The sequence below is a fragment of the Miscanthus floridulus genome, chromosome 18, assembly GCF_019320115.1.
Source record: "Miscanthus floridulus cultivar M001 chromosome 18, ASM1932011v1, whole genome shotgun sequence".
In the NCBI taxonomy this organism is placed as follows: domain Eukaryota; kingdom Viridiplantae; phylum Streptophyta; class Magnoliopsida; order Poales; family Poaceae; genus Miscanthus; species Miscanthus floridulus.
Window position 1 is genome coordinate 95960426 of NC_089597.1, and position 10168 is coordinate 95970593.

Sequence of the window (10168 nt, forward strand, 5' to 3'; positions counted from 1 at the left end):
TGTTTGATGGGGTCAATGTAGTTGGTGTAGGGACTATCCATGAGCTTCCTAAAGTGATCAGGTAGGCCCTGCTGGGGCTACTTGCCCATGCAATCAGCTACGACAACCAACACAGAGGTGGCCATTCGACGCAAATCCTTCTTGTTTTTCTTGCCCCTCTATGTGGAGGGGCCCTCATCTTGGTCCTCGCGCTTGGCCTTGCCCTTGTACCGGCCTCCGTTGAAGACCACTCCGACCGCCTCCTCACCGGAGGCGTGGTTCGTGGCGATGTCGAGCAGGTCATGGGTTTTTCATTGCTTTAGGCAGCCAAGCTTGTGGATCAGGGACTCATAGGTCATCCTAGAGAGGAATGCGCTGATGATGTCCATGTTGATGACATCAGGAAGAGAGTTACACTGCTTCGAAAACCTGTGGATGTAATCCCGCAGGGACTTGTTGGGCTCCTGCTTATAGCTCTTGAGGTTCCAGGAGTTCCTAGGGCAGACATACGTCCCCTAGAAGTTTCTGACAAAGACCCTCTTGAGGTCTACCCAGTCGTGGATGCTATCATGCGGGAGGAATTCGAGCCACACTCAAACATGTTCCCCCACACAGATGGGGAGGTACTGAATGATGAAGTGATCATCATCCACTCCTTTGGCTTGGTAGGTGAGCCGAAAGTCTTCGAGCCATATTCCGGGGTTCATCTCCCCGGTATACTTTACGATGTTGGTAGGCGGTTGAAAGTGCTATGGGAACGACGCTCTCTGGATGCGCCGGCCAAAGCCCCATGGTCCTGGGCCATCCAGGCTAGGACTCTAGGCGTCTGGTGGGTGACTACGCCTAGGGTGCGTCTTCCCGGTCTCCTCGATGGTCCGATCGGAGCCCGTGTCGTCTGCTCTCACTGTCGCCCGATGGACGTCATCATCATGCTAGGCCCGACACCGGTTGCTGATGATGCTACGAGCATCTTGGTTGGGCCCATGGAGTTTGCGCACAGGTGGTCGGTGTGGAGCGGGTGCCAGGTTAGGCTGTCGCGCAGTTGCACCCTCTTGTTCTACGCCTAGTGGCTGTAGTGGCAAGCGAATGGAGCGATGCATCTGGTGCGTCCCTGCCCCGCTGGTGGGGAGAGAGGGCGTGAGTCAGTGTCGCGACATGGAGCTCTCTACCTGTTGAACGGTGGCGGTCTCCACCAGTGCCAGGAGGTTCTGGTGGATCGCCTGTTCTTGGGGCTGTCCAGCTCGGGGAGGCCATGTAGGAGCATCGCCGCCGCAGCGATGTTCTGGCTTACCCGAGCGAACTATGGGGGATCGTTCCCCCCATGGATGATGTCGCGCTGGACCTGGCGGGTGTGACCCTGGGCGCCACTCACCAGGTTATGCGCATGGGGCGCATCATGGTGTGCCGAGCGCGCTGGCGCGGGTGGTGGCTGGTTCTGCCGCCTTTGGTGTAGCTCCTCAGCGTGCGCCTGGACACACATGTGGGCATCCGCACGAGGGTCTAGAGGGGTGTGGGTCTGAAGAGACTCCACTACCACAGGCAACTGTCCTAGGGTGTCTGCCATAGCAGACTCCTAGGACAGAGGGTGGCTAAGTGCCACAACATCACCAATGCTAGAGTCGTCGCTCTCAACATCATCATCTAGGAGGTCATGAAAAGAGGTGGGAGCGTAGCTTGCCATCCCCACGAATTCGGATGTGAGAGGGGGCGGCGCTAGCATCCTTTGGAGCCCCCGGGCATATGCGTCTGTGGGGGACGCGAGGCCGTAGGGGAACTGGTCGCATGGCGGTCGTAGTAGGGACAACGGGGTCCCTCCGGAGAATCGGTGAAAGACAGTAAATAGTGAGTAAATAACAAAGCATACATTACTCATAGTGGGGTTTGAGCAGAGCGTATGCTCAAAAAGAAGTGCAAGTGCCTCGCTGTTGAAGTCATTGGGTGTCCTGGAGCCAATGGAGGACACGCCTGAAGTGGGTGTACAAGGTCAAGCGGGACGAGCTCGGCGCCATTGTCAAGCACAAGGCATGCCTCGTCGCCCGAGGCTTTGTTCAGCACGAGGACATAGACTTCGCGAGGAGGTCTTTGCGCCATTAGCGCACATGGAGTCGGTCTGTTTGCTACTAGCTTTGGCAGCAGTAAAGGACTGGCGCGTCCATCACTTGGACGTTAAATCAACCTTCCTCAACGGTAAGCTAGCAGAGATGGTCTTTATCAGGCAACCTCCAGGTTTTGCCGTCAAGGGAGAGGAGCACAGGGTGCTCTGACTGCGCAAGGCGCTCTACGGGCTACGGCAGACCCTACGAACATGGAACGCCAAGCTTGACGCCATGCTGGGCGAGCTTGGGTTTCAGTGGTGCGCAACCGAGCACGTGCTCTACACACGGCGACGGGGAAGGAGGAGCTCGTCGTCGGCGTGTATGTGGATGACTTAATCGTCACCGACGCGTGTATGGAGGACATCAACAGCTTCAAGCGCGAGATGGTGGCTTGTTTTCGAATGAGTGATCTCTGCGTACTCTCCTACTACCTCAGCATCGAGGTGAGACAGGGGAAGGAGGAACTCACGCTCGGTCAGAGCGCGTATGCCTCCAAGCTATTGGAGAGGAGCAGCATGGCTGAGTGTAAGCCATGCTTGACTCCGATAGAGGCGAAGGTGGATGAAACACTGTACCGGAGCATCGTCGGTGGTCTGCGCTACCTAGTCCACATGAGGCCGGACATTACGTTCGCCGTGGGCTACGTCAGTCGCTTCATAGAGGATCCTAGAGACGATCACTGGGCTGCAGTGAAGCGACTACTGTGCTACGTCAAAGGGACGGTGGATCAGGGGATCATCTTTTTGAAGGCCGACAGGAGTAGGCTGCAGCTCACTATGTTCAGCGATGCAGACATGGCGGGGGACATTGACGGACGACGGAGCACTTCTGGCGTGCTCGTCTTCCTCGGGTCGGCCCCAATTTCATGGTTGTCGCTAAAACAGAAGGTGGTGGAGCTATCTACGCACGAGACAGAATATGTAGCAGCGGCCACAGCGGCGTGCCAAGTTGTGTGGCTGCGCCGTCTGCTGGGCGAGCTGACCGGTGTGGAAGCTCACCCACCAGCACTGATGGTGGACAACCAGCCCGCCATCGCCCTCGCGAAGAATCCGGTTCTACACGATCGGAGCAAACACATCGATGTGAAGTTCCACTTCCTCAGGGACTGTGTCGATGGAGGGCAGATCGTCATCAAGTTCGTTGAAACTGGTCGGCAACTCGCGGACGTCCTCACCAAGCCGCTCGGACGTCTTCAACTCACGGAGCTGAAGGTGATGATCGACATGGAGGGGGTACAAGGGTTAACAGTAGGATTAGGGAAATATTGTTAGATAATCTACAACTAACTTGTGTGAACACAACAAGAGAAGATAGCGTCGAAAGGCCCCCTGCTGTGATACTGTAGCCGCTGCAGGTGTAGACGCCGCACGGCTCGCCTGCAGCACTGTAGGCACATACAGAGGCCGATGCAGAGTCAGCCCTGTATGTTATCTAGTCACTGTTGCAGCAGAGCAGCTGTACTAGGACTAGATGGATAGAGTTGTATAAATAGACTACCACGGCAACTCAATAAAGAGAGTTCAGATTTGCCATATCCCAGATAGGACTTCGGCCAACGCTACTGTCTTGTACTGTGTGTATATGCTATGTTCTCCCTTCTTCTTCTAGCTCTAGCTATAGTGCGTGGGGACGGACAACACTTGTTTGTGGTCGGCACGGCTAGTGGATGCTCGACAACACTAGCAGGTGCTTGATAAGACTGATGAGTGATTCACTCACATGAGCCGGTGATCCAATGGGGCAACAGGATCTGCTCCACCTTGTGACAAAACGAACAGAGCTCTTTTTCACGCCTCGACGATGGTGACCGTGGGACGAGGAGACAGCGAGTTTTTGGCATTCTCGATGGCTTGATGGTCGAGCACCAATGGACATTGCGCCCAGCTTACCCCCTGGCATCGAGAAAAAATCAAAAAGTGAAAGATAACCTGTTGCGTATGATATGGACCAGAGGATTATGGAGAATAGAATCTGTACAACAAATGGCCGAATTTGTGGAGCTTTGGGATCTAGTGTTTATAGTCCAGTTGGTCAATCAAGACGACACAATTCTATGGAAATGGACAAATGATGGAACATATCTGCAAAATCGGCGTACCTAGCACAATTCAAGGGGTCCGTCTCCCCATTCAAATCCGAAGCCATCTGGAGGGCGTACGCCGAGGGAAAACACTAATTTTTTAATTGGCTGCTAATACAAGCAAAGATCTTGACAGCAGACAATCTCCTGAAAAAGAATTGGCCCTGCAACCAACTTGCATGCTGTGCGATCAGCAGGCTGAAACAACCCTTCATCTTTTCGTCCTCTGTCCTTTTGCTTTGGAAGTATGGTTCCTAGTAAAAAACTGGATTGGTGACTCTATCAGACTACCAACGCTGGATGTGAAATCTGTGCATGAATGGTGGGAAAAACACTTCAACGGCAGTCCTCAACGCAGCAGAGATCAACGGCGGCGATACTCATGTACACGACTTGCAATATCTGGAAGGAGCCAAATAGAAGGACTTTCTAGGAAGAAGCGAGATCACCTGTGCAAGTCCTGGGTTTAATCAAGGAAGAATTGGGGCTAATGAAGCGTGCGTGCAGGCGGCCAGAAGTTCCATAATTTTCCATAATGAAGTGGCTCATCCTTAAATAGTGTTTGCGGTGTTGGTTATTCATGTAATAAAACAATGTAAAACTTGTGTTTGCTCCCTTCTTATATGATATATGCAGAGCTCCTGCCAATGTTTCAAAAAAAAATATGGTAAATTTTAGATCTCTTGGTGAACGTTGTGGTTCATTTTAAACTATTACATTTTTTGAGCCAAAATTTTAACACTATTACGTTAAGATGATATATAGGTTTTACTACTTTCCACTGTGAATTAGACATTTTGACTTCCTATAAATGGATCTGTCCTCCGTTTTACTTCATTGGCATGGTAAAAAAAGTTTGCCGAGTAGTCTACAAGAAAGACTTCTTGTCGAAGCAAATTGAGTCTACGATTTTTTTATTGTATGTGTAAGAAGTGTCGATTCTCAATAAATAAAAAAACACGCCTATTGCATCCAGGGCATGCTTCTTTTAGGCCATGTTTAGTCCCCCATTTCCAGAATTTGGCACTATGCAAAAAGAAGATTCCCTATCACATCAAACTTGCGGTACATGCATAGAGTACTAAATGTTGACGAAATCAAAAACTAATTACACAGTTTGGTTGTACTCTACGAGACGAACGTTTTAAGCCTAATTAGTTAACGATTGGACAATTATTATCAAATAAAAACAAAACAGTACTGTAGCTACAGTGTACCTGTGTTTTGGGCGGCGCCGAATCAGCTGATGAACTAAACGCGGCCTTAGTGAAAGACATCCTTGCGGCAGACATTCACATTATCCAAACGCGATCCTTTGGTAAGGCAGCGTTTAGTTCGCGAAATGAAAATTTTTGGATGTTACATCGGATGTCGGAAGGAGTTTTCGGATACTAATAAAAAAACTAATTATATAGCTCACCTGAAACTGCGAGACGAATTTATTAAGCCTAATTAATCTGTCATTAGTGCATGTTAGTTACTGTAGCACTTATGGCTAATCATGGGCTAATTAGTCTTAAAACATTCGTCTCGCGATTTCCAACTAAACTGTGCAATTAGTTTTTTTCGTCTATATTTAATACTTCATGCATGTCACAAGATTCAATATGATAGTTTGGGGTAAAATTTTTTGGAACTAAACCAGACCTAATTGGCAGTGGACATCACCATCGGAACGAGACTGCGCTGGAGATTGGTCCTGCAGCAACCGCTAAAATGATGAATAAATCGGAGCTGGGCAGCTGGCGGAGCAAAACGACTGACCGAAATTACTCCTCCTGGAGGAATCTGAAATGCATGTTCAGAGAAAACATGTACTAGTATCTGTGTGCTTCAACTTAAGATAGATAGCCTTTTTGACAAATCTGAACAGTTTAGGAAGTTCTAGTTATTCATAGACCCTGTTTGGATCCACTAATAACTAACTATAAAAGAGTGCAATTCTACTAGGGCCCCGTTCGGTTTCCAGGCCAAGAAATATTCCAATCTAGTACAAATTAGTGAACGAGATGTTCAGCTGGGAATTGATCCCAGACAACCGAACGGGGCCTAGGTATGAATCTGGACAAGCACTTGTGGAGATTCATACATAGAATTGTACTCTTGTTGGGACGGAGGGAGTATGTGGTAGCTAAGACATTAGCTGACTTATTAGCTGATGATCCAAAAAGTATGGATTCAAACAGACCCATAAGAGGAAACATTTAGGACGACATGGTAGGGCTAAATCGAGTGCAAGTTATGTGAACTGCAAGATCAGTTCCTGGATGAGCAAGTGAACAGCAGATTTAGGCAGCTGGACCTTTCAATGTTCCACTTCGGCTTCAGTCTCTGCGCCATTTTCCTATTCAGTGGATAAATTGTCCAAAGCAGCCGCAATCCAAGCACACAGCCTCCCAGTTCCCACTACCATTTCCCCAAATTTTCCACAACAATCGCAATCCACCTAACCGAGCTCAGAATTTTCCAAACAAGGGAACGCAACAGCACCACAGATAAGGTGGCAAGAAGATCAGGCTGCCGACATTACAAGAACAGTGATAGATCGTACTTGTATTCTTTGACCTTATACAATGAAAACAGCACACAGCATGTACCATACTCGTGTATACATGGATCCCTCGAGACGAGACGATCGAGGGCAAAGACTGAAACTGAAAGCAAAGTATGAAAGAAAGCGAAATCGGAACTACTAGTCATCTATAGCTGACGAAGTGCTAGCGCCGCCTTCTCGCCGGCGTCCAAAAACCAAACCGTCCGGCCGACAGAAGGGGCACTTGAAACTGAGAAGTTTCCACGGGGTGTGTGGCCTGTACAGAACACAACAACGGACTGAACACTGATCCTACGGTGTATAACGTACATGGAGGACCTGATCAGCCAAGCCTCTTCCAGTGCACACTTTGGTGAACAAATTCAGACAAATGAGGCATATGCGTCAACGACAACAATCATTGGGATGATGTCCTTGGAGCTGCATCAAGCAATGCAAAGAAATGTTAGGACTTGTATATGACGATATATATACTTTGTACTGAAACATCTTGTAGCCAGGACATGCATGGATTTGGGGTCTTACATAGGCTGACGGCCTCGGAGCTCTTCATGAGGCGGATCCTCTTGCATGAGTCCACGAACATCCTGCGTTCATGTGAAAGAGAGGGATTAGCACGCTTGACAATAAAGTGTTTCACCGATTTGGATTGGATGGAGATTGTCAAAACTGATTAGCAGGAACAAGCGAGAAGAGGTGGGTACGGTGAATTACTTGAAGGGGACGTCTCCGACGAGCATCCAGTCGCCGTCCTTGTCCTCGTAGGTGGGCACGTACTCGGCGCCGGTGGCGGCGTCGACGAGCCTCCCGGCCCCGTCGGCTCCGAGGCAAGAGGCGAACATGCCGTGGAGCGCGCGGAGCAGGGCCGCGTACCCGTCGTGCGCCGCGAGGTCCACCTTGCGCAGGTACGGCGCGCCGTCCACGGCCACCTTGACGAGCTTGGCCTGCTCGTCGCGCAGCGCGTTGCGCCGGTTCGCGCGCACCGGCGGCCACCCCACGGCCCGCGCCCTGCAACAAGTCGTGAGCGTCCGGCCAGGTCAGTCAACAAATTAAAGCCGTCCATGGGCGTCGTATCCGCGCGCGGGGCGGTGCGTGAGCGTGAGTGAGGGAGAAGAGAAGGGCAAGTAAGAAGGCGCGCACGTACTTTGGGGAGGGCGGCATGTCGTGGTCGGCGTGGGCGCGCTTGCGGTCGGCGGCGGCGAGATCGGCGGCGGAGGAGGAGCCCGGGAGGGCGAGGGTGAGCGCGGTGTCGTCGTAGTCGAGGCCGGACACGGCCGGGGAAGCCGCGGCGGAGTTGGTCGAGCTGGTCGACATCACTGGATGCGCGCGCTTGTTCCGGCTTCTTCTGTCTGAGTCTGAGTCTGAGAGTCTTAGGTGTTGCTGCACCGTTCGTCCGGCCGATAAGCTTTGCTTGGTCAGGCCGCGCGCGCAGAGGACGAACGCGGCTGCTGCGGAGGGGAGGAGTGGGAGGGGAACCGGGGGGACCGGCAGGCTCGGAGAAGGACGCGGTTGCGTTGCGCGGTCGCTGTCGGAGGCGAGTGCGTGCGGTGTACCGGAGGACGAACGAGAGGTGGCCGCTGCCTATAAAGATGCGCGCGGTCGGCGGGGGCCCCGCGGCCGCGGCGCGCGCTGTCCGGTGTGGTGCTGGTGCCGCGTGCGTGCGTGTGGGAGAAGTGCACTCGGCGGCAGCACCTTCTGGGGTTCAGGAGCCCCGAAATTTCACTGCTACTGCTGGCCACTAGTCAGGTCGCTGGCTTCTGTGGCTGCTGGCTACGATTCACGAGCGTGTCGAGCACGTACAGGCAATGAGGCAACAGCACTGGACTTGCATGAAATTCGATCAGTGAAAACATGCACGATGCTTGATGCACCGATTGAAGTGAAGAGGAGAGTTCGTTTGGAGTTGGTATGAAAAGTTTGAATCTATCTAAGTACACTAGGGAGGGTTCGAACGTTCATGTACTACTCTTCTGACCACATAGGACGTCGTTAAGACGTGTTATATTAAACATTTTCTCTACCTCGATACAGAGACGTGCAAACCTTTTGCGTGATCGAGAAAAAGTTTCATTCTATCGATAGCAAAGTGACCGAAAACCGAAGAATGTTTCCAAGAGGCAGTGCCAAGCACACTCCAGTGCAGTAGTTACTGTAGTACTCTCGTTTGGGACAGCAACAAGAAGCAGACAATCTTGCAGTGCACGAGAAGAGAAGACAAAGGACGGACAAGACGATCCGTCCTCCACTCCTGTTACTCGCCCGATCCGGCTGACAAGTGGCGCGGAGGCACGTGAGACCCACCCGTCAGGATCCGGGACCACGGGAAGTCGCCGTGGCGGCAGCAGGCAGGCATCGCAGTCGCAGTGGGCGAAGGAGGGGGGGCAGTTGGCATGTCGGCGCGCTGTCCCCTGCTCGCCTTTTGACGACAGGCGAACCCGATGCCTCGTCTCGGTGCGTGCGCAGCGCGGCAGGAAGGGACGGACCCAGTCCTCAACCGACGGCGCGGGCGGCGCGCGGGCTTCGGTTCTGCCCTGCCTTGTGCGCGCGCAGCCGCTGCCGCCTGCCGGCCTCCGCAGACCGCGGCCGCGGTTGTGTGCGCTGCGGGGATCCTGCCGTGCTCTTTCCTCCCGTCCGCGACTCCGCGTCCGACCGAGCGTGCTCGAGCGCTGTTTCCTCCGTTTCTGCTCGGCAGCATCCTGTGCCCGCCCGCGACCGCTTACCTGACTTTCCCGCCGCCGTTGGCCGTCCTCTTTACGCTTCAGCCTGACAGGTGCTTTGCTATCAGTTTCGATTCCTTTGGATCGGATACTTCCGCTACCTAGCTAGCTCCCTCACGAGTCACGACACGATGTAAAACACAAGTGGCTTTTCATCCGCGGTTTGTTTGGGCAAAGAGACGGTATCACCGGAGCCATGACATTTTGGAGTTTTGGTGGTACATAAAAGCGCTCGTTGTGAACTGAAAATTCTGCACTGCATTCCCCGATGTGTCTCGCAGTTGCAGCCCAAATAAAGCCACATCCGAAGAGATACATATCCATGATGCACCTTTCTGTTGGAATCGTCCCAGGAAATCAAACCCTATGCCCATCCAATACGGCATAGGCCTAACCATCTCTCAGCTTTTGATTGAAGCCAAGGCAGGTAGTGGGAGCCCTAGGTAGTGGCCGGGCACGAGGAAATGTTCCGTTCCGTCCGTCCCCCGCGCACGAATCGCTCGCTCGGAACCCTAAGAAAAGCCAACGGGGTGGAAAGGAGATCGAGGGAGGGGTTTAGGGGATCATGCACGATTTGACCAGCACTAAACTAGGCGAAAGCGCAGGAGGGGTTTTGGCCGAAAGCGTAGCTCGGCATCATTTGGACGGAATGGAGGGCCCCTGCTCTGCTCCCCTGAACGCCATTACGGAATAGATTAGTTAAGCGGATACTTGTGGATATGCCTGTCGGGTGAAACCGACG

At 52.5% G+C, this 10168-nt stretch overlaps 2 protein-coding genes across 2 annotated transcripts; one reads left to right on the plus strand and one right to left on the minus strand.

The window, feature by feature from the left end:
• The first annotated feature begins 2428 nt into the window (after nt 1-2428).
• LOC136524224 (secreted RxLR effector protein 161-like) lies at nt 2429-3284 on the plus strand. The gene is made up of 2 exons (XM_066517673.1): nt 2429-3059; nt 3178-3284. The coding sequence occupies exons 1-2, from the start codon at nt 2429-2431 to the stop codon at nt 3282-3284; spliced, it is 738 nt and encodes a 245-aa protein (XP_066373770.1).
• Nucleotides 3285-6681: 3397 nt separating this feature from the next.
• On the minus strand, nt 6682-8267 carry LOC136520770 (auxin-responsive protein IAA23-like). Its single transcript, XM_066514424.1, has 4 exons — nt 7854-8267; nt 7424-7717; nt 7235-7296; nt 6682-7129 (listed from the first exon to the last, which is right to left on the minus strand). Exons 1-4 carry the CDS (start codon nt 8021-8023, stop codon nt 7107-7109), a joined length of 549 nt encoding a protein of 182 aa, XP_066370521.1. The 5' UTR covers nt 8024-8267; the 3' UTR covers nt 6682-7106.
• Between the last annotated feature and the right edge of the window lie 1901 nt (nt 8268-10168).